This window comes from Anser brachyrhynchus (assembly GCF_964034855.1).
Source record: "Anser brachyrhynchus genome assembly, chromosome: 1".
Classification (NCBI taxonomy): Eukaryota; Metazoa; Chordata; class Aves; order Anseriformes; family Anatidae; genus Anser; species Anser brachyrhynchus.
Window position 1 is genome coordinate 145425733 of NC_137694.1, and position 23727 is coordinate 145449459.

Below are 23727 nucleotides of genomic sequence, written 5' to 3' on the forward strand. Positions count from 1 at the left end.
ACCGCAACTAGATGATATCATGCAGATGATCCACTTTACGGGAAGTCTGAATTCTGATTTGGAACACTAAAACAGTAAGAAGCCCTACTGACTGTCAGCTGCATGCTGTTCACTATTTATTAGAGCATTAAAAAATTGAAAGAAATGCTTTGACTTTGAAATTCTTAACTTTTATTTAAAGTCATCATTTTCAAACCTTTTTTTGTGGGACGCTGCCTCTTTTAAATTGCTTTAAAATGGTTAAACAATTCATCCTGGCAGTTAAATATTTTTTGTTGTCTGAAAAGCTTTAGTTTACAGAATGTTTTGTAGAATACAAAAAATCCAGTACCCCTGTAGTGCATCTTTGTAGATTTGCTCCCAATTATACCACCTTTCCATGATTCTGATTGCACGAAGTCATCCACAGGTACTAACACCCATTCTTGTGGAGTTTCAATCTGCTTAAGTTATGTTATAGCAAACATTTAGCATGTAACCTATATGCTTATGCATCAGCTACATCCTTATCCTCCAAGGAAACTCTATGATAAGATCAATTTATTCAACTGTATGTACAGTATATTTGCATATTAATAAATAAATCAATATTAAAGTATCTTCCCCATATAAAAGTGACTACAGTCTGACCAGACAATCTGACTTCATTTTTTTCTTCCGAGCACAGCTGTGTGACCAAGGCAATCAGTTTCCACTCAGTTTACTACAGTAACTGTAGGAGTAGAAACCTAACAGACCAGTGCTCAAGTTTAAATTCTATACAGCAGAGGAGAGGGGAAGGAAATAAAAGTACTAAAAAGTGCAAAGCCAATGACTCGTAGAGCAAAGAACAAGTTCATAACGTGATCCTGGGGAAGAGAATCCAAGAGGACATGCTGCAGCAAACAACATAACCAAAGCATGTTTTTGTCCTGATAGTCAGCTGCATTATGCCAGTCTTGTCATGTAATGCTCCAAGAACTCCAACTTCAAGAGATGCCATCTCCACCTCTACACGTTTATCGACACCACATTCAGTGCAAAGTGACATTTCTGAAAATAACTGTTTACCTTGTCTCCATAACATTCATCCTTACTGTGAAGAAAAGGCTTGCTTTCTTTATTACTATGTACAGAATAGACTATATTTACACCTCTCTGTGGTAGTGAACTTTTTTCCTATATCAACATTCATTAGAAATTGAGAAGGCAAGTGGCCATATTTTATGTTTATGGAATTCTTCCCATTAACCCAAGGACTATCTGTTCATCTTGATTTATACTTAAAGTAGCTGCACTTTGTTCTTTTTTCCAGCCCACTTTCAATGGGGTGTAAGTCATGGGAACTTGTGGGACCTGGAACATATTTCAAGTCTGATTGCTGGAGCTGGAAGAGTGATGAGCCACATTTGAATTCAGACGTCTGTTTGCAGCACAGTGTGTGTGGACCATACCCCCATTCGGGTATCTTACAAATACAGGCTCGCAGAAAGGATTTTGGCACACTTGACAGACTTTTTTGTCCGAAAGGAGAATTGGGGTTCCTTTTTGTTTGACCTAAGGAAAAAAAATCCAGACATGAATCTAGCAAGGAAGGAAAACTAAGATGCAGCAAAAAAAAAAAACAAAAAAAAACACCAAAAAAACAACAAAACAGATCACTGGTAACATCATTACAAACACAGTCAATGACATAGGTGGCAAAAAAAAAAAAGATTTAGCTTTTTAAAACTATTTAACTTGAAATTCAATTTCCACATTCATACTAGTTTGTTTTCATGCTTCTTCCTAATCTTTTTAAATTGTTTTTCAAAGAAAGGCACTCACACATTTAATGTAGCTAAAAACCTGCAACAGCTTCCTAAACAAGGACACATGACAACTCGACAGCAAACCGAGTACTGTCACATTCTTATCGCAGACAGATTAAGCTGGATAAACTTATTAGAACAAAACAAATTTAAAAATCCACTGGAAACTTTAAGCAACACAGCTCTATAGTTAGGAATAGAAGAATGCTTCATAAGTGAATTTATCACTAAGCAAAGACTGACAAACTTTAATTGATGCCAAGTGCTGTACGTTAATGCCAAGCTTTCTTGCAACTTCCCACAGGGCTCAATCCTAGCAAAAACATGCTCCGTTGTTAGAGAAAACCGAAAGAGCTTCATTAATCTAGAAATCTCAGATTCATTTTAATTCAGTCCACAAGTTCAAAGTTGCTCCTGTTTCTAGGCTCCACCTCCCCTTGTTTTATTGAGAAAGCATAAAATTGACTCTAGCAGCCATGGCAAAAAAAAAAACAATAAATGCACCAATTAAAATTGCCAAGGACCCTATCTCAACTTTCTCCTAACTCTTCAAGTGTCTGACTATAGTTAAGATACATTGCAAATACATAATAAAGCTTCAAAGTGCCTCCATTAAAAACAAACAGAAACCTACCTTCTCGTATTTGTAGATCAAGTTTTCGGCTTGTGCTAACCCAAGTGCAGCCTGAGTCATTCTTTTTGTATGAATGCTTTGCCTCACCGCTCCGGCCAGGAAGGGGGAAAGGAGCTGCACCGACCAGCTGTCAGGCACCAGCTGCAAAACCAGAGCTGCATCAAACTCAGCAGCGTGGTTATTCAAGAGATCCACAGCAGCCATGACTAGCGCATAATCCGAAGCGCCTGGATTTAGATATACCGACAGCAGCATATGGAAAAGCCTCCGTCTGTACTGCAGATCTCTGTTCTCAGAGTTCCATATACAGTATTCTTCAGCAGCATGGAAGTCCTTTAACTCATGGACAAGGATATGCAAAGCCTTCTCATGTTCTTCTAGTTTTCCATATAAAATTGCACTTTCCATATGAAGGTCCGTGCCACGGACTTTGTCTGTTAAATGAGAAACAAGGCAACGTTTGCTCAGTGCAGGAGAGAACACTACTACTTCTCCCAAATTCATGTAGACAAGCCCACAGTAAGCTCAGTTCCCACGAATTTTGCAGAGGTGCTGGCAGCTGTATAGAGGACAGATATTTATAAGTAAAAGAATGCACACAGCACTTAAAAGAACACCGCAAACTAAGGAAGAAGAAATTCCTAAATAACAGGTGATAAAACCAGTATCAGGAGTATCTTTTAAAATTCTACCATGTGAGTTTTGCATGTCCCTGCTACCACGTATGATAAACCCTAAGATGAAACTGCAGTATTTTTAAGCTCTGCGCCTGTCAAATATTATAGAAAAATACAGATACTTTAAAGTCTGTAAGAGACACTAAAGATCAAATAGAGTCCTTTTCTTAAAGAGAAAGGCTACAAACCCTTAACCCAGTCTGGCAGTTTAACCCTGATATGTTAACAACAGGCATGATAAAAGATATGGATATACCATGTTTTTTTTTCCCCAAAATTGTTTTACCTGTTTTGTTTTTCAAAGAAGGAACACACAAGCACGCACTGATCTCATCTTTATGTAAGATAAGAAATATAAGAAAACCTATGTTCTGAAATACACTGATTTCAAGAGAATAATCCAAGCTGTAGCTCTTACTCTGAAAAATGTAAAGATGAGTAAGAATTTCAATCAGTATGTTATACTTGTACATTACTTGTTATATATTTTGTTGACTAGAAAGGCAAGGAGGCAGCAAATGTTATTTCATTATTTTAGTTATTACTCACCTGTTTCTATTTCAACAGCCAGCAGATTTTTCCCACTGACTTTCAGAAAGTATTTCACATCTTTCAGTACAACAAGCCATTTCCCTTTTATCCATTGAAAGGTACATTAAAAAGCAGGCAAAAAAGCACTGGCCTGAGGTATTTTAGCTCAACCGTTGCTTGCCTTATACTACAAATAAGATATATACTGTTCTTTTCACTTAAAAAGAATCCTCTTTTTCTGCACAGCATGAAAACCAGTTTTCAGGGCAAGAGGCAGTTATGTACAACAAAAGCCCTAGTAATCAGACTCCTCAAAGCTTTTCTGTAGTTCACACTAATTGAGAAACAGACTGCTTAACAAATAAACATTTAACTTTTCCATGTGCAAAAGACTGTCACATTACATGCACATCACTAAAAAGAAACTGAGTATAAATTAAGATACTGTATGAAGATACGTTTTCTATCTAGTTACATGCTCTGTGTTTGATGAAGTGGCAAACATGCCATTCTGATTGATGAACTCAGATCAAAGGGAACAGTGACAGCCGTTGTATTTGCTGAATTACCTTGAGTTTGAAATAGGTGTATTTGGTTGATAGGCTTACCGTCTAGAAACCTCAAATACTTTTTTTTTTTTATCCATAAGAGAACTTTATAAATGCTGTATGTTAGCTCCAGCAGGAAGCAAAGTTATAGAGAAGTGTGTCTTACCCAAAATAAAGTGAACTCTATAAAGATCAGATTTTTGAAGAAGACTGCGTAGTTTCGACAGAAGTTCAGTTGTTTCTGTACAATTATCCGTGCTCACAGATTTTAGCTGAAGTATTGCCTCCAAATACAATGCAGCTAGGTGAGTATGATACTTTTCTTTCTACAAATGAAAAGAGCAATGTTAGCTCAGTTTACAAAAGCCAACTCCTTCTCCCCAATGAACCCTTCAATGAACATTTACATAATCACACAGAAATGTTTAAGTTCATTCATTTAATTCAGATCATCCAGAAGTCTTTTGTTCATGCAAACAACTTATTCAGACCAGCTTTACCAGACAGGATACGCTCTATGTACAATACTGGGTTCTCTACATCAACAAGACAGATTTCTGAAATATAGATATGACATCTTGTTCCTAAACCCCTTTTGCACCTAAAGTAAACAGGATTAATAAATAGCTTTTCGTGTGCAAAAATTATTTCCTTTCAAAATCTCATCTAGTGAAAGTCAATACAGTAAAACAGATCTCTCTCCTTTGAGTATAAGGACGTTCACTCTTCTCCTCCTGTCTCCCTAGTTTAAAATAAAGTAATTTTGGCTTAATACAGTTTTCACCATATTCAGGTAAGTTACTTGACCTTTTCTATTTCTGCAATAAAATCTGAGAAAGCCGCCACCAGAGGCAGACAAGCACTCTGACAGCACAATGTTTTTTGCATTATTCATTACCTCATATTTGTCAAAACAAGCTGATGATTTGACTACTGTTTGAAACATTCTCACTAAAGCAGTCATAATAATCTAGTACTTTCCAGAGAGCAATTAATTTTATAACCCAGCCTTTACTAGCAGGTAGTAATAAAACAATTTAAAAGTTTATTTGAAAACATTCATAACATTAGAAATAGTACATTAATTGTTAAGTGTCATACATGTGGGATATCTGAAATAGCAGAGGGAAACCATTGACCTAGTATGTACATTTTAAGAATGCAGATTCATGAACTGTTCAGATTTACTGAGTTTTTGCTATTTCTTTGTATTCATTTTTTGTAGACTAAAGTAACTTTTCCTATGCTTAAAATGTCTCCTATCCAAGTATTATAAAGTTTTTCTGCTTCTGTATTATACTTAAAAATCCCATCAAGGATAGAATAATGCAGTCACTACAACCAGTAAACACAACTTCTGGACATTCAACATAGAGATGCTTGCAATTCTACAGAGTGAAAGATGCATGTTTTAATTTTATTTCTTTTTCAGATCTTTTCAGAAGGAGAGAATAAAACATACCTACTTTTAACATACTGAATTAGCAATTTTAATATATTACTGCCACTGTGCAATACGATTAGCAGTTGCTCAACCAATTTTCTATGATCTTACTGGAGTTGCACTTTATTTTTTTAAAAAAAGAGAAAAGAGAAAAAACTATAAATCAGTGATATTCTCTAATGGGGAAACTACACCACAGTAAGTTTGAATGTTTGAAAGCAATAAATGACACTTTAAAAAAAAATATGGCTTCTAGTGATCAATATACAGTCAATTCTGATAGACTGAGTACACTCTTATGTTCCACCTCATCCCGTGCACTTTGTAGGTGGCTCAAAGTTCTGCGTGTCAACAACTCCTTGTTTGAGGATGTATAGTTCAGTCTGAATGAATGCCATAGTGAATATGCAAGCATCCCAGAGAAATTTTGATTTAAGTATCTTAAATCACTGTTTGTGGATTGAGCCTCACCAGTGACACAGAAAAGCAAGTGAGAATCAGATGTAGAAAAACTGACAGGAGGTAAGCAACTGTTTTGCCATCACGAGAGTTGAAAAGTTATAAACAGAAGGCACTTTCAGCTCCTCATCTTCTAGTTTAACCTTACAATACTCAGAAGAGAAAGAGTGACATAAAAAGCCTTTAAATTATGTTTATTTCTTCTAGACTTTGACTATTTTCAGAGTTGCTCACCATATGCATAGGATTCAGAGTATAGACTATTTTTGGTATTTTTGTAGGACTCACCTCTATTTTTCTTTCTAATACAAGATGTTCTAGATATTTAACACGTGCTTTAGGGTATTTGTTAAGGCAACTGATGATATCATCTGGATTGATGTTTTTCTCCTGTTCTTCCAAAGGCCTTTTAGTAAAAATCTGTACTCCAACCTAGAAAGAGATAATTGTATTTAGGAACTTACTGACAACCATTTTTATTACCATTTCACTATCTACTTAATAGCGTTATCAGATCAGCTAGTACATTATTCAGAAAACAGACAATGTAAAAACTCACTCACACCATTAAGATTACACTACTTTGTGCTTAAAGTGATCTTACCTGCTCCTATCTCCCTTACCTCATTTGGTGTTCTATACATTGCCAATACAATGTATTATTCTATATTGTTCTATATGTGTACCTTTCATTAGGCATAATCTATTCCACCTACAAGAAGTATTGAACAGATCTGGATAACAACAGAACAAGATACTTCAGTCCTTTGTAGCAATAAAGCATAAGTTGGAGACCAGGATGTTTACAGCCTTCTCCCCTCTGTGCATATCATCACCTTTAAGAAACTTCTACAATGACCAAAACCAGAGTTGAGAAATCTGGCCATTACATGCAATAACTGAGCTTTTAACTAATATAGATTAGGTAGTGATCAGTTCCAACAGCACAGACTAATACAACATAAAACATCCCACTTCACACCACAGTACACCAACAGATGTTTCAAAACTCTATTTTTAATTTTTGTGGAATAAGTTAATTTGTTTAGCAATGAGATGTTGTCTTGAATGAAGACTAGTTATTCTATAATTCCTATAATGTAAACAGATAGTACCCTTCACTGAAATCCTTTTATATATGAAAAAGCAACAGCAGCTAACATCTTAGGTGCATTTTTTTTTTGAAGGTCTAAAAATTATCTTAGAAATGTGAAAAAAGATTATATATATCTTTCATTGTTCAGACTGTTCAGAATGACTTAAGCTTTGTTTTCAGAAAAAGAAGAGGCAAATATCACTAGCACAGGGATTGCTAATAGTGGGACTTAGAAGAATTGAGATGAAAACTTTTAGGTTTCTATCAGTTACTATTTACTAGTTACTAAATATTCAGCAAAAATGGTCCAATCAGCATTGATACAAACATTATTCAACACCCAAACATTGCTGCAGCATTATATATATGATGATCTGGAAAAAGTACACCAATTACAAACCTCTTCATTTTTTTGTAAAACCCATTCAGAGTATTTCCACACTAGATCTTGGTCTGAGCAGAACGTAAGGAAGTCTACTATATATTCATAGAGATCCGAACGTGTAGAATCTTCAATGTCTCCGTCAACTATCTGCACCCATAACTGCAAAAAGAAAAAAAAGATTCAAGTGCTTAAAACATGTACTGTCTTCTAACTCAAGATGTATGCAAGCTACTACAACACTTAGTAGCAGTCGTTGGTACTTGTAACAATTAGAAAGGGCTTCTAGGAACATCAGTTGTAAGGGACCACACTGGTCGCTAAATTCATACCTCCTCTCCATCAGTCTTTTCTTGTACCTGCCATATTCAACTAGTTCCAACCCCATAACATGTGAATTCTCACTATCTGAGAATGACCAGCAGAAGAACTGAGGTGGAGGTACACCAACCACAAAGAAAGTTTTTGATAAGAGTCCTTTTCTCTGGTACAGTCTACTTTTCATGTTTTCTGAGCATGAAAAGTAAAAGCAAATGTTTCAAACAGTTTGGAAAAAAAAAGACATGTTGTTCTTCTTTTATTTTGACTGAAGAACTTTAATCACTGTGTGAGAGGATTTGCTTTTAGTTCCAATTTTAATTTGTGTAAAAATTGCAACATCTAGCAGACCAGTTTAGCAATAAACTTTGCTCCTTGAAACCACCAAAAATATATCTTGTATGCAACAATGGAGCTTCCTGGTTTGTTTCCTTACTATCTTTCTGCCCAGGAAATTACTATTTACATCTAATTGACTTGAATACATTTGACAGTAACTGCAATAAACATACTCTAAAAGCCACACAGCAAACTGCTTAGATACTAGATATGCCCTGAGATACACATTATTTATTGATCAAGCACATCTTTCTAGATGAAGTTTTTCAGACACTAATAACAAAACTGTTTAGTCTGCAGTCTGTAAGCCACCACTGGTCTTAATGACATCAGAAGGGGGTCCCTAAAGGAATTACTAAATCAGTTGAAACTCAGAAATATTGTAAATTACGTCCTAACCTGGCAATGAGCAGTGAACAAATTCCCAGTTGCTATCAGTGTCTGTCATGAGATTACATTACTGCTTTGCTCTGTGCATACAGACTGATCAGCACAGGATCAGTCCCTCAAACACCATTTAAAGTGGTATCTTAATGATTTTAGTGCTTCTGTACATCTTTTAAGAGTATAAACATTATGGTATGAACAGTTTTGATTAAGAACAGGATACAAGCATGCAAAGCACTGTCATCTTCAATAAGTGAGGGTCTTTCAGATCTAACACATTAATTCACTCAAGAAAGTCTTAGCATACGTTTCTCATATATACACGTCACTTTCCAAAACGTGATGTTAGCACCTCAGATTTTTATCTCAGATGTAGGATTTTGGAATGGTTTACAGATGACACTAAAAGCTTTATTCTGACCTGAAGTGCTGCAGCATCTTGACCATTGTAGTGATACAGGAGACCAAGGGCAAAATACCTGTATAAAAAGAGAAAACAGTATTAAAATTGTTAGATCTTCCCTACTAATATCATTATCATTTGATTAACAAGGAATGTAACAGTTTCTTACAGTGAGACTTGTAGGTGACACGCACATAGCCATGTCTACATTCAAAGGAGAGAAGTTCTGTCCTAGAAAAGTGTCTGTTTCTCTCTAAAGATAGTTTCTAGTTACTAGCTCCAACTTGAACAGTGACAAACCACTTGTCAAATTAGAGATGATTCCCTTGCTGTTCTTCGAATTTCACATACACACCTAACAACTCCAAATAAAAAAGCTTTCATCCAATAGCTAATCATTTCTTTAAAATCAAATTTGTATGATGCTTTTATTTAAAACTCTGTTTCACTATCAGAAACATTTTCTTTAGTGCAACACAAAATCCAGTCAGGCAAGGAAGAGCTTTGTACAGTACACCCACACAGAGGTGTTTTTGTGTACTGTAATACAAATGAAGCTGAAGTTCTATAATGGCTGTTCCCACAAAATGATGCTCCACACTTCACATTTGCAAAAGCTTGCCAAGCAAAGCATGCATACCAAGAGGATTCAACAAAATACCTAAAAGAAATGAAACCACTAAGACTAATCACAATTAAAGACTCCTTGTCACCACTGTAGTTGCTACTAATGTACTACATGTTTTAAAGAAATGAAATCCAAGACAGAGACACTACCTACGACTGGAATATTTTACACATTTACTATCTGGTGTTTCCTGTTTAATGACTAACACCCAATTCTCCACCCACTGGCATTTCTAAATTGAAGTCACTTGCAGCCAACTTAAGCAGTGTCCTTTTAGTGGATCAGTGGGAGTTCAAAATCCGAAAGCAAGCCTTCTTTCCCTGAATAAGTGAGTATAATTTAAAAGCTACTAGTTAGCAGATAGTTTCTACGTGTTTTGAGGCATCTTCTCCTTCTGTCCAAAACATCAAGAGGAGTATTACTACTGCCTCTATTCATTTCCCACATCATCATGAGATCAAATAAATTGCTTGCCCTCCCACTCCCCAACCAAATCCTTACCAAAGGTATTTTTGTGTTGAACACAAAGTTTCAGGGAGAAAACTGTATTTACCAGCATAGGACAGAATGAATTTTCTTCACTTCAGACTACCAATTAATACCTTTCCCCTGAAATTTGTAAATGCTCACAAGTAAGGCCAAATTGTCTTTTGGACCTGAAGCTGGAGAAACTGCACGGATATGAATACATTGCTCTAAAATTCAACAGCGTTTAAGACAAACATGTTCCCTCCTGATCTCAAAGGCACCTTACTCAAAAAATCCACTCACTTTTTGTGCTTTTCCAGCCAGGCTGCGCTATCTGTTAAAAGACAAAAGTTCTCTGAAACTAGCAGATCTAGGAGGCTTTCGTGATTCGCCTCTGCATATAACTTGAGTAAAGCTGTGTCGATGTCTTCCTTATAGCCATTTGCAACCTCAGTGCTGCGGACTTCGTTCAAGTAACTCATGAGGAATCGTTTGCATTTTGTCATCTTCTCCTGGTCCCCTTGGGTCAGCTGGTTGAGGTCAGCATACTCATGCAGGGGGGGATGAGACCGTATAAATGAAGAGGAAGTAGGCAACAGGAAGGGGTAGAGAGAGATCAGCTCCCGGACATCAAGCTGGCCGCTTCTGCAATTACAGTGTCAAACTAGATGAAGCAAAAAGAAAGAAAAAGTATACATAGGCACACACAAAAAACATAACATTCTGGGAACGTGTGCTTACAGTTAGGACACTAACAGGTCATCAGTTTCTGAAAGCTACTGCCTTCTACACTGGAGAAAATACCTTTAGAATAAATTTGGATTTTTTTTTTTGACATTTCTACCCAAATTTGTTATTCTTTTTACACCTCCAGAGTATCAAGAACTCAGAGACTGGCTAAGCTTTTGCTTTTGACATCCTACAGCTATTCGGTGGCACACACACAAGTCATCTGAATAGGCCCAGTGCTGTTCCTAGCAGTATCATAGATTTCATTAATACATTATGGTAGTTACTGTGTTGATTGAGGCAAAAAAAATGGAGATGGTGAACCCTTGCATGCAAACCACAAAGACTCTGCAAGTGTAATTCTGCAGAAGACAGGCATCTCCCACAGAGAACTGAAGGTTTCTGAACACATTTGGATGATGAAAATGTTTTCCCCACCTCTGAAATGCGCCAGATTCCTCCTTCAGCTTACTTCTTTAGGAGGCTCTGAAAACGACCCGTGGGTACTAACTATGCATCCCTCTAACCAGTAAGAGGAAGTCTATTCTGCAGGCTTACATCAGTGTCAAATACTAGCAAGAGGCTTTTCCCTTCACATGTGTAGGGCATCTATACCCTATCTAGGAGTAGGCTTTAACATAGAGATGTTACCCAAAACATTTTTCTTTCTAACCCATTGAAGAAACTACTCAAGCACTGGTAGAATGACTGTTGTGACAGAAGAATAAAACCAGAATTTTGTTCACGCGGCAAATACCTTCCTGATTTTCACAGCTAGAATGATTCTTCCTCCTAGGCCTTGCTATAGAAGAACAGCAAGAAACCAGGGGTTATGATTCAGTTCCCTGTCAAATTCATTACTCAGAATTCATCTTTAAAGATGAATAGTCCTGAACTGCAGAAGATACGGTTGCTGAGAAAACCCTCAAAAGGAACTTTTGAAGTTCTTCAAAATAAATCCTGTTTAGTTACTATTTTGTTGCAAATAAAACTGAAATAGTTTTGATCTATCCAGTGATCAGCAACCTCAGAAAGACTTTTCCCTTCACAAACTTGACTGGAAAGTATCCCAAAAGCAAACAAGTCATAACTATGAAAGCAGATGAAGCAGGAATATTTTTACCTTCTGCAGGCAATCAAGTGTGAAAGATCTGGGCAACCTGCTCTAGGCGGCCTTGCTTGAGTAAGGACCTTCAGAGGCCATTTCCAACCTCAACCATTCTGTGATCCCACCAGGTGGGTTAATCCCTCCTTTACTGTTCCGAAGCAAGGAAAGCAATACAGTATGCCTCAAGTTGTTCACTTCTTACCAGAGAAATTATTCCAAAACCATCCAGGAAATATGAGCTGATAAGAAGCATCTCCATGGCAACAATTTTTTTTTAAAGTTCTAAATAATTATTTAAGAGTATTCTTTGGCTACTAAATCTGTACTGTAAGAATGAAATTCTAGGAGACAGGAACAACAGCAAAAGATTTAAAAGCAGTAAGTACCCTGTCCAGAACCTAGTGACCGCAACGCATGGAAACAGCAACGTAGAAAGCAGAAGTCTGCAAGAGAGAAAAATCTGAATGTGACAAACCTTCCTGTGAAAAGGGGTTTGAAAAGAAAGTTTTTCCAATTCATACACAGAGCTCCTACTGCCTAAAAAAACCAGCTCTACACTAGAAAGGCCAACCTCTAATAAGAAGCAGTGTTCATGTCTACTTTGCAGATTCCTGCAGTTGAGGTTTCCTTTTAATTCCTCATTTCAGACTTTGACTTTGTATTTGGTTTTGAAAGTTTTAGATCCACATTACGTGGAACTCACAGGTTGATGAGATTTATTTATTTTTAAAGAGGCAGAATAACCAAGAAATAGCAGGTTCTGTCAGTGGCATGATCTGGCAGTTCAAAGAGCATTTGGGCTTACATTAATGTAGTTGCAGCTCTGGTTAGTTCAACTACTCCACAAAATTAAGACAGGAATAATCCTATTTTAAATAAAAAAGAGACACGGGGTCTTTTTTTCTACAAGATTCTTCACTGATTTATGTTAGAACACAAAGCTAATCCGTAACTTGAATAACATCAACAGTCCAGTCCAAATTTGTGCAGAAGGAAGAAGTCTTATTAAATCCATGGAAATTAAAGTACAGAGACAACAGTTTCCTTGCTGGACATGCTTTCATGTACTTGGATATGGCCTAGGTTTAGATGGAGACTATGACCATGGAGAAGTTAAAAGTGCTGTATTTAACAAGTTTTAGAACATGTTCCAACTTCCACAGTTGCTGAGGTTCTGCACCCTTTCATCTTACCATCCAACTTTTCCTAAATGAGGAAGTAGTCAGTTACTTCACCTCTGAACTTCATGGATTCTGGCCTTCATGGCCATCTGAACATCAGAAGGAGAACCAAAACCAGCTTCCAACGTGGTTAGGCCATGCCTTGGGCTGTGAATCACCAGTGGTTCTCTCAGCAGGTCTGATTTGAGCTCAGATTGTACAATTTTGTTCTCCCCACAGCAATGGTAACTGGCAATCAGGCAACCTCCTTAAAAGCTAAGCATCATTCAGAACAGACTTCTTCAGAGACACAGCAAATACTAAACAATGGCCCCATCTGCATGAATGAGTAACATTCACCTCAAGGCTCATGGCTCCTGGGGGCTGCAATTTTTGGCTTGGTCTTTTTCCACTGTTTTTGAAGGAAATGGTTTAAGAAGAGAGTTACAAATAGCACCTTCCCTTAGAATATTTGTTTGAATTTTCAGCTTCTAAGGTTTAGCAAAATATAGCTAGCCACTTACTAAAATGTAGAAGACAAGCTCTTAGCACTGACAGTTTGATCTGTCTTAAAAGGCAACTTCCCTCTGAGTAATTCTGCATTAGGTCTTTTCTGGCTTTATGTTTACAAACTGCACAGTAGGCAGAATTTACAAGACATGGGAAAATTCAGGTCCAAATTAAGACTCCTAAATTTACAGATATCAGAGATATCAATGTAGCCTACGTAATTTGGCTGTTTTACCCAGATATCACTAGCTGTAATGGAAGCTTACTTAAGATGCAAACCTCACAGTAAGTCCTACTTCTTATGTATCCGAGTATAGTTACCAGCATTTTTTTATTATTATTTTTTATTCTTTTTTTAAACCTTCCTAGTGTAGGAAAGAACTTAGCTAGAAGTCCATCTATGTCTCTTCCCATGTGAGACAATATTACAAAAAGAAGAGTTTATACTTTGATTTGTTAGTTTAATCAATCTGTCAGATTTGTTAAACTGTCAGATGTAAGCAACACCTAACCAGGGAAAGGACATAAGCAAATACCACAGAGAAATAGTTTCACTGTGGCATCTATACCAACATCTCAGCAAAATAACTAGAATTCAATAAACAGCCTGCTAAGCATGCTGTTTGGTCTAACTGCATGCAAACCCCTGACGACAGCAACGTGAAATAGCATGATTTGTAAGTTATAATGGATTGTATGGTGCTAACAACAACTGAATCTGTCAGACCAAAAAAAAGTTTTATCGTTAACAGCATGCTCAATTTAAGGTTGACAAATTCAGCTAAAAAATAAAATCTCTTCCCTTTGTTGAGCTATTTCAGTTTCAATACAGCTAGCACTTCCTTCCTTCTTGTCAACGTTCTCCAGTATTTTGAAGTATCAGCATAACCTAAAGGAACTCAGTAGGAAAACATTCCTCCTAGAGGTTTCGGTATCTAAGAACTATGACAGTAAGCGTAAAGTAACTATCTTGACAAGGTTAACCAAGGCCTATCGGTGCAAGAAAATGACACCTGTAGTCCACTGTAACTATTTCCCCAGCTAATCTATAACTCAGATACTTTCTGAGGAATGAGATGATCTCACTTGAAATTTGGCCAGAAGCAGACCCACATCACACCAGTTTGTTGGAGCTACTGATGACACTGCTAAATCCATCTTTTCCTCAGACAGACATCAAGTTGCCCTTTGGCATCTTAACACGAGTTATTTCTGACTAACACCAGCCTGAGATACCTCCAGAGCAACACAGAGATTGGAGGAAGTGTTTGCATGGATTGCCATTATCTTTCCCATTTTTCCTTCAAACGTCAATAAGCCTTAAATGAACAAGACTGTCTGAGTGTTCAGTCAATGCATAACCAGATATTATTTGAACTGGGTGTAATGTCCTGGACTGAAAATCAGAGATCCTGCATTCTACAAGTTTTCAGTCACCCAAGTATTTATGGCTTACACACGGCTGGTCAGAAAGGATGCTTGTCTGTACTTTCTCCCCCCAGCAAAGGCTTTTAGCAGCTTATGAACAGCTGTTCTGCTTTGGAATAGCAACTTTCAGAGGAAGGGAACACCCCAGGATGCTGACTCAGCTCCAAAATTCATGCTTGGACAGGAAGTTCTCATTAAACACATTTCTTCTGATAAAGAAGCTTGCACAGTATCATTCATTGAAGCTCATTTGTCAGATAGACCACAAGCTGGATGGGTGCTGAATAACTGATCTTGGCTATTCCATCTCCATTGGTTGTGGCCAGAACAAGTTGCCCATAGACACTGTTCAGACCTTTCCTGTCTTTCTCCAATTTTTACCCAGTGTTTCCCATTACCCTGGAGAGCAGTAGGCAAAATGGAAAATTCCTTCTCCAGTAGTAACTTTGCCCAAAGCTTCACTTTCCTTGACACATTTCTATTAACCCAAGGACAACCTTTTTTTCCTCCCCTATAGCATACAAGTCTACCACCTACAGCAAGTTGTTTAACCATAACAATTCTATTTCATAGGCTCTCAACTGATTTGAAATGAATTTCAGCAGATAAAGATTCTCTTATGTAGTCAGCATGGATTACAATAACTCTGCACAGCTTCCCTGCACAGAATGAGGTACTGCTAGCCAAAATGAAATTATCAGATAAAATAAAGATAAAAGCAGTCAAAAATGCTGTTTATGGAGTGAAAGCGGATTACCAAGGTCATTGTATAAACAGGGCACTGTTGAAACAGCTGAGTTGGGAAGGTTTGTACAGACTTCCAAAAGAAGTGTTAAAAATAATTTCAGTAGCATGATTCTCAATAAAAGGGGCAGTTGTGTCAACTGTATATACATTGTGACTTTTTGTTAAAAAAAAAAAGCTTTTTTTCTTAAGAAGAGACATGCCACAGTGCGCACTCAGTAATAACGCCTTGAACTTCATATGCATGGAGTCAAAAAGTCTCTACACAATCAAACCACAGGATTACAGCCTTAACGCTGCTGTCTGTTAGTATAAAAAAAACAGTTGCATTAACTCTTCAAATATTAAATTGTTTCAATCTTACTCTGCTTTTCCCCCAACCAAGCTATTTTATCACACTGATCTCCAATCTGCATTGAAAAACATTCAAGTGACTAAGTGCTTTTAAAACTAAGAATGCTAACTCCTTATTTAAAAAAATAATATATTTCTTGTCACACAATTACCTGAAGAGCTCTTTTGCTTCAAGGAACTGAAGCTGTGCAAACTGTATAAAACCTGCTTGCTGCAGGATTCGTTTGTACATTACCTATGAAAGACAAGAGGGGAAAAAAAACATTATTATATTTGTAAGGAGCTATTCGCATGGTACTAGTCATAGCTGTAATAAGTACCTTATAAAATCACTGAACACATGATCTTCAAGCAGGACCATCAAGTTAAATGCAAAATAAAGCCTTGATCTTCCCTGTTTTCTACTGTATGTACCTGAACATACACAGGATCTTGCTACCCAGACTGAGTTTCTTCTTACAGATGTGTAAACACAACACTATGCACTAGTACTTACTAAAAGCAAAGTCAATGAGTAGCAAATAAAAGGTTTTTTTATTCAAAAAATGACTTCTCTAACATCAGTATGGCCTGCCTCGAGTTTTTGCTCATGGTATGTGCAAACGTGATGGCTGATGGTTATCTTTAAAGTTCTTGTAATTCAGCAGTCAAAGAAGAGAAACTCAAGGGTCCCAGCTGACCATAAATATTCAACTTTCTCCTCTTCTGACCCCACTTCTCCAGCAACCTTGCTGGTGAGTTTCATAGCCTCTTTCCCAGATGATCATATTTGTGATTTTCTGCCTTTTAAAAAAAATACTTTTAAAGCAGTTCAATTTATAAAATATAGAAATCATACATAAAAACACTAGTAAGAAAAACAGAAGTAAAGCACAAGAACAGCAACGTGGTATGAAGTTTTATGGTTAAGATCACGACTCGACAGAAAAAAGTTTACAAAAAAAATCACTTAAAAAGAACATGAGATGTACTTTACATGTGAGGTTTTTTCTTCCTTCAATCTGAATGGTTAGTTACCGCTAGATTAAATGTGGCTCAAATATTTCCAATGGCAAAAAGAGAATTACTAGAAGGAAACTAAATTGTGTTTTGCAAAGAACCCACCATTTGTGACAACATCGGCATTTTGTGAACGCAGCCAGCTAGCCACATCCACTTGCCCTTCATTTTCTCCCCCACATTTCCATGAATAAATATGCAGTTTTCTGATGTCTAACACAGTACCTGAATGCTGTTCTTAATTATAGGCTCCTATTTTCAATCAAAATAGCTAGAGAAACAGCAATACTTTCATGAACAAATTCCAGGCAGGAATTGCTAAAGAGTGACAGGCCCCAAGCAGGGTAGACCGATAGTCCAGTTGCTGATTTTTCACCTTGATTAAAGACTGTGGATTGACTAAGAAAAGCTTAAGTCCATTTAATCTGTGCATATTTCACTAATGGATAATCCTAAGGAAACACTTGATCGCTAGTAAACCATTAAAACCTATTGATCTGTAAGGTTGTAGGAGTCTTCTTGTCTCTCCAGTGTCACAAAGAGAAGGGAAAATAAAGGGAAATGTTATCTGGTGCATTTTTTCAGACAAATCTAACAAAGAAAATAAAGAAAATCACATCTTTATATTAAGTAATGTTACTATGCTATATGTCCAACTGTACTAATTTAAAAGACAGTTAAATAAAGCTAAAAGGGAAATTAAATACAGCAATAAAGTAAAACTGCCTCATAATAATACATACACAAAATATATAAAATATTTTTCATTTCCAGCTATGGTATTACACCAATGAATCAAAATCTGTGAACTGATGAATGCTTGTCTGGTCACTGCTTAAGGATGCAGATTGAAATCCTTTACCGTCAACTACCTGTACCTTGTTCCACCAGAAAACTTCAAGATCTGGCCTCAGACTTGCTAGGGAGGGTTAAAATACAAACACTTTTCATCTTACTAAAGAAATTAGAACCAAAAGGTGGTTTTTTTTATTATTATTTTTTAAGTCTCTTTTCAATTTTTCCAATGAAGGGACCACTAGTATTTACACATTAAGAATTAGGACATCGGAATTAAGTTTGAATTGATCTAACACACTGAAGACACTGCCTTAATTGTATAGCTTAGTCTGTACAGCAATCTTTTCAAATAGAAGTTAAAATGAACTCATTGACAGTTTAAGTGCAAGCCTAAGAAATCAGCTTTAAACTTAAACTGATTAAGTGGTGTATTAACACTTAAATGAAAGTGAACATCTTCACTTGTCCCTTGAAGTCGTGCACCAAAGGGTTGTAAAATGTCTCCTGGCTGGCAGAGGCTTTCCCAACTTTTGAAAGATAAACTGGTAAGTATCCAGGTTGATTTTCAGCCAAGATAAGCATTTGACATCAAGATGTCTCATTATAAAGATTATGGAAGCAACAGATGTGGAAAATTCTACAGTCTTCCTCAGAGTTTTAAAAACAAGCTACATCTATATGCCAACTACAGTTAATTTTTGTTTATGATAGAAGAGCCATCTTCCAGAATGAGTTCTTCCAGGCTCATCTGCCATAATACTGTAATTAGCATCTTTTGAAAAGGTACTAAGCTATAATCCATCACATTATTCAACACATTATTTATTCCCCTACCATTTCTGAAGGGCAACTATAGGACTTGAAGTGCTTTAGGCAAATTCTGTATTGTTGACTGAATTCACATTAGAAAAAAAAACTAGTGAGAACAAAAGTCTAGCTACAGAAACATGAATTAAGATTTGTATTTGTACTATTTGTATTTGAAAAAGCACTAACAAACAGAAAGATGACTGCTGAACCTGCAATGGCTGTAGTGAAACCTCAATTCTCCCAGCTGCTAGAAAAAGGTCTTTCTAGGATGATCAGAATTACCAGCAAGATTGCAAAAAGATTTTTTGTAGAAAGTTACTTTAGCTTTCTGGTCAGGTTTGTGTACAGTTAAACAAGCTTTTTGAAACTAGTGAAAAATGAGAGGCAAAAAAAGAGATACCTATGCAAGATGTGTGTCAATCTAACCAAGGTCTTCACTACCATCAACCATGATTTCTGCAAACTTCAGCTGTCCTGAAAAATTAATAAGTAGCATTCAGTCATTTCATGGTAGCATGGTAGAAAGGCCTCTGTATTCTTCTGACATGATATCCAGCAATGCCATCTCCTTGCACCACTTTGCTTAGCAGCTTTTACTTCACAATAATTCTTGATGTTCAAAAGACAAAGAAACTTTCATGTAATATAGCAGAGAAATTTGCTGTCTGCAGGGGCTATAGATTAAATAACAGGTTAGAGCTACTAATGCTTGACCTCCTTCTTTCCAATAACACCGGTTGCACAAACAATTCTGCGAATGCAGTATTTTACTGTTTCCAACCCACTGTCATTCTGCACCATTGGAATATATGCATATTTATGCTGATAAAAATGGAGACAGCGTGCACCTGTGTGCATGCAACAACAACGCAGTACTCAACTGCAGGAAAAAAACCCATGCCCTCAAGAACTCTCTTGACTGAGTTAGTTACATGTAGACAGCAAAAGCTATCCCAAACTGGGGAAAATAAAGCAGCTTGTGGAAGACAGGTTTTCCTTGTACAAAATACTACCTGTACCAAGAAGTTACAATTGCTCTTTTGTAAGGATAAATTATAGCTCCTGGATCAAGTGTCTTAATCGAATACCTCGATCTTCCTACCCCTGCTAGTACAAAATTGCAAAATAAATCCTCGAATTTGTCAGCTACTCAAGAATCAGTAAAGCTTGCAAAACAAACACCTGAAGATCTCTATGAGACAGAAGTTGGAAAGGAGCAACTATGTGATCAGTTAAAGTATGACAACGAAATTATGCAAAAGATGCATGCAAGGCATGTAATTTAGTTGTACTCCATCAGATTTATATTACGTGAGACTACAGTAAAGGAAAGACTGATGTGCTTGTAGCAAACCTGTAATGACAGCATTAATTATCAGAGGCACATTAGAAAGCACGCTCAACATGTTACATTTCCAACTACTGATGCGCTCTGAAAAATCGGACTACCTTGTCAACAGCTAAACCAAATTCAATCATTTTAATATGAGTCAATGGGAGACTATCAATTTAAGCTGGTTAACATCAGCCTGTAGGTACAACTCAGAACCACAACAGGTTGTTTTGCATACAAGCAAATAGCTTTCTGTTTTTCAGCCATAGCATTAACCCAAAGTAACTGAACACCCTTAAAAGCACAAAGTAAGAAAAAACTTATTCTTGGAAACAGTAATTTCAGGAAGTAAGACATTCAGTGCACATACTGTACATGTAAGCAGAAAGTGACTTATCCTAAAGACAGAAAAATCCTAAAGGCAAGAAAACGTCCGAGGAATGAGGTTACATATGAATTTCAGATAATGAATTGCAGGTAAATCTGTGGGGGAAAAAAAACAACCAACAACAAAAAAACAGACATCTTCCATGCTAATAATCATAAACTGAAATAAATAATTAGAAAATTAATGCCTTTGCATGATGACCTTTAATCACATATTCTGTTCTGACAGAAGAATTCTGGTTTGATTCGTTAGGTTGCAAAGGAAAACTTGGACATAAAGATGCAACACAAAACTGAATTCTGAATTTGCTGAAATGCTTCTCAATACTTCTGTACTTTTTAAGTACTAAGGTAAAACTATCTGCAAATAAAAGGAGGGAAATGCTTTTCTGGCCAAGTATTTTTTTTTTTTTTTTTAAACTTGCAGAGCAGCCTCCCAGCCACTCATTCTACAGAGGAATTAGGGATCGAAATGAAAATCCCTAACATTTTCATTTAATTTAATGACTTCTTTCTTCCAAAGGCACTGAACAAAATTTAAATGTTGAAATATGAACAAAATTACAAACTTCGTAAAATTAAGATATACATATCCTGCCAGACTAATTCATTTTGGAATTACTTCAGCTGGAAGTAACGCAACAGATGCCATTTTGAGGGCAATGAAATACTCTAAAGTAGCTGAAAATAGAAAAAGATTCATTTTAACTCTGCATGTAGGTTTCCTGCAAACTACAGATAGTTTCAAAAAAGAAAATAACCATCAAAGATTCATTCACCTGCTTGGTGAATTTTTCTCATGTTCTAAAACACTACTCAGGAATAAAATGATTATTCCTTTATATTACAGAGATTTAATGCTACTTTATCCAAGTTTCAGTCTCTAAATCACAGATAGGAACAAATCCAGTAGCATATGTATTACGATATAAACACAAGGTAGAAGGAAAGGAATACAAATCTCAGTAACCAAAGATCTACTAAGGTCACTCCCATTTTTGAAAAGGGTAGAAAGGAGAACCCAGGTAACTACAGACTGGTGAGCCTCACCTCTGTACCTGGAAAGATCATGGAACAGAGCCTCCTGGAAGCAATGTTAAGGCACGTGCAAGACCAGGCGGTGATCCAAGGCAGCCAGTATGACTTCACCAAGAGCAAATCACGCCTGACCCCTCTGGTGGCCTTCTGTGATGGAGTGACTGCATCAGTTGACAAGGGAAGGTTGACCCATGTCATCTACCTGGACTTCTGTAGGGCCTTTGACATGGCCCCACACGACATCCTGATCTCCAAATTGGAGACAGATAGATGTGAAGAGCGGACCATTCCACCAATAAGGATTTGGCTTGCAGATAACACCAAGCCAAGTGATGCAGTCGATACAAGAGAAGGGATGCCATCCAAAGGGATGGGACAAGCTAGAAAAGTGGGCCCATGGGAACCTAATGAGGATTCAAGTCCAAGTGCAAGGTGCTGCACTTGGGTTGGGGCAATCCTGGACATGATTAAAGACTGGGAGAAGAACTTGTTGAGAGCTGCCCTGCAGAGAGGCTTGGGAGTTCTGGTGGGCAAAAGGTTTGACATTAGCCAGCAGTGCAGGCTTGCAGCCCAGAAGGCCAACTGCATCCTGGGTTGCATCAACAGGGGAGTGGCCAGCAGGTCAAGGGAGGTGATTGTCCCCCCTCTACTCTGCCCTTGTGAGGCCCCACCTGGAGTGCTGCATCCAAGTCTGAGGTCCTGAGCACAAGAAAGATATAGACCTGTTAGAAAGGGTCCAGAGGAGGGCCATGAAGATGATCAAGGGGCTGAAGCACCTCTCCCACGAAGAAAGGAGAGCTGGGGATGTTTGGCCTGAAGACAAGAAGGCTCTGCAGAGGCCCCAATGCAGCTATTCAATACTTAAAGGGGGCTTATAAAAAAAGATGGAGAGCAACTCTTTGCTCAGGCAGATAATGATAGGATGGGAGGGAATGGTTTTAAACTTAAAAGAGGGGAGATTTAAATTAGAGTTTAGGATGAAATTTTTCACTCAGAGGGTGGTGAGGCACTGGCACAGGTTGTCCAGAGAAGCTGTGGATGCTCCATCCCTGGAGGTGTTCAAGGCCAGGTTGGAGGGGGCCCTGAGCAGCCTGGACTAGTGGGTGGCATCCTTGTCCATGTGGGGAACAGGAGGGCATTGGAACTAGATACCTTTAAGGTCCCTTCCAACCCAAACCATTCTATGATAAGATACTTTTTTGCTGCACAGAAATCTTAACTATTCAGTTACACACCAGTACAAGCTTGGAACTAGGATGTACTTGGCTTAGATTTCCCATCACTTAACTTCAAAGTTGTAATACTGTGGAGTTTAAGACACAGTGAGAATTCCCAATAAAAAGTCAAACTTAAAAATTCTGACTGGAAGTATACTTTTTTTTTTTTTTTAAACAGCAATAGCAACTAACAACTGAACCTAGAATAAACACCGCAGTGTTTTTTCTATCGCTATTTGTTTAGTTATACACAAGAGAAAAAAAATACCAGAAACAGAAGAGCAGCATTCAACCCTGAAAATGTCATAGCCATTACAAACAAACAAATTCAGCAGCACATCTATTTCCTCAGGCCGAAACCATAACAGGTATTAGTTAGAATTCTTTTCAAAGTAAATCCCTCTCCCACCTTCTACAGTCATTTGACCATCAGCATACACAGCCCCCACCACAGGTATATATTTTCATGAAAGTTAAAGGACAGACCTGAAATTTCTCTTTTGGAATATTTCTTCGAGCTCCTTTTGCTAGAACAAGGGCTTCTTCCACTCTGTGACTAGCTAGAAGATCCTGAATCTGTTTCTCCAAAGGCAGTGGCACCAAGATATACACACACTTACTGGTAGCAACAATCACCTTTCCTGGACAGAGCAAACAGACATATTCAGTTTATAATCTCTGCAGGAAAAAAAAAACGATTTTTAGAAATAAGCTTTAATATTTATTATCTAAGATAGAAGAATCTAAACAGGGTTAAAGTTTTAAAACTTGCATTTCATGTTACTATATTCACCAGGTAGTACAGTTTACCTGTAAAATGCCCCTCATATGAAGATAATGATTAATTTTATTTATTTACAGCAGATTTTGTTCCACTCTAAGTAAATGAACAGCTCATCATAAGAGATGATAGCCAAAGTTGCACAGGTCACCACTGTAAAACTATTGCCCAGATTCAAGACAACAGAGACTTGTAGCTAGCAGTTTATTTCCTCAGGCTTACATTAG

At 37.2% G+C, this 23727-nt stretch overlaps 1 protein-coding gene across 2 annotated transcripts in view; it reads right to left on the reverse strand.

Moving 5' to 3' along the window:
• Positions 1–329: 329 nt before the first annotated feature.
• TGFBRAP1 (transforming growth factor beta receptor associated protein 1) overlaps positions 330–23727 on the reverse strand; it is a 33138-nt gene continuing 9740 nt past the window's right edge. For both annotated transcript variants that reach the window (XM_080602258.1, XM_080602259.1), the window contains exons 4-12: positions 23206–23360; positions 16290–16372; positions 10408–10749; positions 9027–9084; positions 7580–7723; positions 6372–6515; positions 4347–4506; positions 2425–2858; positions 330–1536 (exon numbers count right to left, since the gene is read on the reverse strand). In XM_080602258.1, coding sequence (XP_080458384.1) covers positions 1348–1536; positions 2425–2858; positions 4347–4506; positions 6372–6515; positions 7580–7723; positions 9027–9084; positions 10408–10749; positions 16290–16372; positions 23206–23360 — 1709 coding nt within the window. In that variant the 3' untranslated portion in view covers positions 330–1347. The remainder of the gene's footprint in view (positions 1537–2424; positions 2859–4346; positions 4507–6371; positions 6516–7579; positions 7724–9026; positions 9085–10407; positions 10750–16289; positions 16373–23205; positions 23361–23727) is intronic.